We start from the raw sequence: 4,903 nt of genomic DNA on the forward strand, positions 1-4,903 counted from the left end.
ACAATGGGACAAAGAACCAAAAGAAGTGTTGACTTTAAGCAAAAGTTGACTTTAAGAGTGCTGACTTTATGTGGATACCAGTGTATTTCTGTAATATGATTAATAACCTAAAAGCTAGACATGGTTGCAACTAATAATCATTATTACTATTAATGTTACCACATCATCAAAATACATCAAAATAATTTATTATTCCAGTTGGTAATGATATATATATATATATATATAAATATTGCATTTATAAAGCCCTGATCTACAGTTCTTATTACCATGTTTAAGGTAGGTAACAATATTTATATCTCTTGACTAGCAACATAAATTAAACAGAAATGACGCACTCATACAGATATTTTAGGTGCTGCATTGTAAAGCAATATTAGACAAAAACAAAAATTGTTTGTCATCTCCTAAATCTATTTTAGTTTCTGATAGGACAGAGAAAAATACAAGTCAAAATTCCAGAAAAGTAGAGAGCGGTGGGGCTGCCTGAAGTCTGGGATCGTGAAAATACTTACGAAAAGATGGTAATGGAAAGGCTTCAGATAGGAACAGTTCACACAATGGACGTTTTGGGTACAAACCTCATCAGCAGTTCGAGCTGACGAAGGGTTTTTACCAGAAATGTCCATTGTCTGTACTGTTCCCATTCGAAGACTTTCATTAATCACCTTTTCGTTACTATTTTCAATACTATCACTACTACTACTTATACTACTACTACTACTACTACTACTACTACTACTACTACTACTACTATTCTTCTGTTAATACTACTTCTACTATTTCTTCTTCTAATACTACATTTCTTTTATATCTTTTATCTTCCATTATTTTCTAGAAAGTTCCCGTCTCTCATACGCTGACCTGCCCTTATCATTCCTATCACACCCTAGGAACTCTCTACTCGCACACCCACGCCATGTGCTACCACTCCATTCACTCCACAACCACTATAGACGCTACAATTTATACTCCATCTTATTTTATTTGTTTTCAAAGTCCATTTGTACTGACAAAGGTTTGTACCCAAAACGTCCACTGTCTGTACTGTTCCTATCCAAAGCCTTTCCATTCTCACCTTTTCGTCAGCAAGTAAAAATACAGAGTTTTCACAGCAGGTGATGGATTCAAACTCAATAGCTTTCTCTTAAAGTCAAAGCTAGTCAAACATTATCACTATACCACATAGGTATCTGACCCATCATGTCAAAGTGGTATTATACTTATTGAAATTATATTATTCTATTCAAAAGAGAAAAAAAAAACCCCATAAAGACTTAATGCAAGTGACATAGTTTTTACTATCAATAATATTTTCAGCATCAATATCACACCGACATGATACTGTTTTGAGACAGTGTGTCACATATGTAATTGTCATTACCTCTTTTTGGCGATGTCAATGTATCTGAGGACTTTGTTGAATTGTTCTTCATGAATAGTGGCCCCAACTGTCGTATCCTCCTGGGTTGGATCGCCAATCTTCATCTTCTCTACCCTGACAATCAGACGAGACAAAAAGTCCTCTAGAATGCTTTCTTCCACAAACACACGTGTGCCATTGGAGCAAACCTAAATATTTTGAAATACAAGAAGGAAAAAAAAAAAAATCATACAATAACAATCTTTGAATTTTCAAAAACTTTACACTTCAGTTATAGCCTTTACTTCTCAAAGTAGATTATCATCATTATTTTAATGTCTCTTTGTCACTGGACTATATGGAGCAGGGACTTTAAACTAAAGAGTTGTATTAAAAAATTCCTTGTGTCTGGGTTGCTTTTGGAAAAATGTAACCTTTCAATCCAAATGTGAGTGACTTAAACCACTATGCCATATCCTCCTAATTCCTGAGACAGTACAATAACAAAAATGACTAATTCCTGAGACGTACAATAACAAAAGTGACTTTAATCTCAACAAAAATTATCCTACATAATATTCCAACCAAAGACCTGATTCTAAAATCTATGATTATCTAACTTAAATACAAACAAAAGATACATGTTGATAGCTAAAGGTATATTGGTCATTCTTTTGTCTCTGAATTGAGCGAAAACAGTTTTCAGTCTTAAACCAATGGAGAAAATAAAATGTTCATAAAGACAAAATATTTTAAAGCTCAACTGCACATATCCCCGAGCAGGTTAACATTAAAACTAAAGTTCTTTTCCATAAAGACTTATTGTAAATTGTTGAAATACAGGCGATGTAACTTTTCTTTGTGATAATTTTTTACCCACCTGCCCCTGATTGCTGAAGTTGGCCAACATGGCACCTTTTACAGCATTGTCCAAATCAGCATCACCAAAGATGATAAGAGGGGATTTACCTCCAAGCTCCAAAGTCACATGCTTCACATCCTTTACATTAAAAAAAAAACACAGAAAACTATTGCCATTTCCATCGTCCTAATAATCATTTACATAACGATGAAAGAAAAAAATTCCTTTAAAATTTTGAATATTAAGTAATTAAATTTTATTGTAAACATTAAAATCAAATATCAGTGGTCCCCAATAGATTAGTTGGTAGAGCACTGGCCTCACTGGTATCAGTATCAGTCTTTTGTGTTGCTAAGGATATTTCTGCCTCCTTTGTTTCCAACCAAAAATGATTGGCAAGCTGGATCTGTTAGGTCTGGCAAAAGTACTTTACTGTAGATATATATCCTATAAGCATAATATATTTAATATAAGCACAATATTTATAAGCATTACTACAAATACTAAAAAGAAACCATAAACGAAATATAAATTACTAGTCATTGTAAAAAGCAAATCAGCATTATAAGTTAAATAAGTCCCATTTTTCCAATTTTTTTTAAAACCTTGGCAGCAGTTTCCATGATTTTACTTCCTGTCTGGACACTTCCTGTAAAGGGACTTTATCGATTCCTGGATGACTTGACAGGAACTGACCAGTCGGTCCTTCACCCTGAGATGAAAAAAAAAAAAGAATACCATTTACAAATAGAAGAAATAGCCACCATCATCAAACTATCAAGATAAACATGTCTAAAACAATGAAAAATTCACCTCCATTATTCATCCTTTTCATTTTTTGCCAGAAAATGTTTTACTTCAAAGTATTAATAATTTGCAAAAGCTTCGATCCACCAATTCTTCATACCATTAGGATCAGAGTTTATCCCAGTTTTTATAACGTGAAACAGACTTGGCAGTTGTTTGCTACCCGTTTGATAGGACACTAGACAATCGCAAAGTACTTTCCACCAGATCTAATAGACCCAACTACCTGGTCAGTGCTAGGTGGACAAGGGAATCGGAAATAAAATATCCATTTCACCTGGATCAATCTCAGTCCCTTTGTGTGTGAAGTGACTGCTCTAACCAACTGAAAAATCAGGACTCCCTATGAGTGCCTCCAACTTGTCAAAATTTCTTAACCCTGAGACTTCAAAGATATCTCAAGTTTAGGAATGTTTTGACAAATACTGACATTTGCGTTTTTTCACCATTCTCAAATGTAAAAAATGGTACCTGGTCAGTGATGACACAGTCTCTCAAAAAAAAACAAAAAAAAAAAAAAAAAAACAGTAGTAGTGCCTGATTAATCTTGTCTAACATATTAAATGTTGTTGTTGACATGGCATGGAGCCCTTGCAAAATGGTTGAACTAAATTAAGTGATAATGCACTTTATTAAATAAAGCTCACAGATTATACCTGTATGACGTTGTAACAGCCATCAGGAAGACCAGCCTTTGTGTAGATCTCTCCCAGCATGACAGCTGTCAGTGGAGTGAACTGGGATGGTTTGAAGACAACAGCTTGCCACAGGCAAGTGCTGGGAGATTTCCAGGCAGCCATTTGAAACGGATAGTTCCAAGCGCCTATTCCCCCCACCACCCCTAAGGTTCACGAATTGTGTAGGCAAAGCTACCACCGGAAAGAGATATAAAATCCCCTGTGGAAAGGAGGACCACAAGAATCAATAATAATAATAATAATAATAATAATAATAATAATAATAATAATAATAAATAAGAAGAAGAAAGAGAAGAAGAAAAGAAGAAGAAGAAGAAGAAGAAGAAGATTAACAATAACAATAACAATAATAATAATAATAATAATAATAATAATAATAATAGTAATTATAATAATAATAATAATAATAAATAATAATAATAATAATAATAATAATAATAATAATAATAATATAATAATAATAATAATAACAATAATAATAATAATAATAATAATAATAATAATAATAAAATAATAATAATATAATAATAATAATAACGACGACAACGACGATGATGATGATAATGATGATGATGATGATGATGATGATAAATATGCATATATATAAGGCACATTTTCGCCTTGTAAATGATTTACATTACTTCATTTTTTTCATCCAGCATGCATATGGAACCAAATTCAATTAGGTTTCTTTTTAGGTGAAGTCAATGGATCTTTTTTTAATAACCCGATCCACCTATCAGTGACTGGATAGCCACATCCTTGAATTGTAGGAGAGTACTTTCACTTTGTAAAGAATAAAATCCTATTCAGAGGATAGTAGAATTTAACAATATTTACATGTATTGTTAATAATTCGTTGCAGTCAGGTGCTGTACCAGACATTTACAAAGTTGCTCATGTCAAACCCCTTTTAAAAAACCTGATCTCGATAAAGAGAACTTAAAAAACTATCGCCCTGTCTCTAAATCTTCCTTTTCTCTCTAAGATCTTAGAAAAGCTGTTTGAAACAATTACTGTCTCATCTTAAAAATAATTGTCTTGAAGAAAAATTTCAGTCTGCTTATAGGCAACATCATTCGACGGAAACCGCACTTGTTAGGGTTGTTAATGATCTCCTCTCTGTTATAGACAATGGTTCATGTTCTTTGCTGAATTTGCTTGACCTATCGT

General features: G+C 32.9%; 1 protein-coding gene across 1 annotated transcript; it reads right to left on the reverse strand.

The window, feature by feature from the left end:
* Positions 1-1,384: 1,384 nt before the first annotated feature.
* On the reverse strand, positions 1,385-3,929 carry LOC144962118 (4-trimethylaminobutyraldehyde dehydrogenase-like; the record flags this gene model as incomplete). Its single annotated transcript, XM_078895077.1, is given in 6 exon segments — positions 1,385-1,572; positions 2,244-2,363; positions 2,831-2,883; positions 2,886-2,937; positions 3,689-3,876; positions 3,879-3,929. Coding segments are annotated over 6 exon segments (652 nt in total), but the record flags the coding sequence as incomplete, so codon positions are not given.
* Positions 3,930-4,903: the final 974 nt, after the last annotated feature.

Source organism: Berghia stephanieae, unplaced genomic scaffold (genome assembly GCF_034508935.2).
Source record: "Berghia stephanieae isolate SIO BIC M18660-M18661 unplaced genomic scaffold, UCSD_Bste_1.3 scaffold6141, whole genome shotgun sequence".
Taxonomy (NCBI): Eukaryota; Metazoa; Mollusca; class Gastropoda; order Nudibranchia; family Aeolidiidae; genus Berghia; species Berghia stephanieae.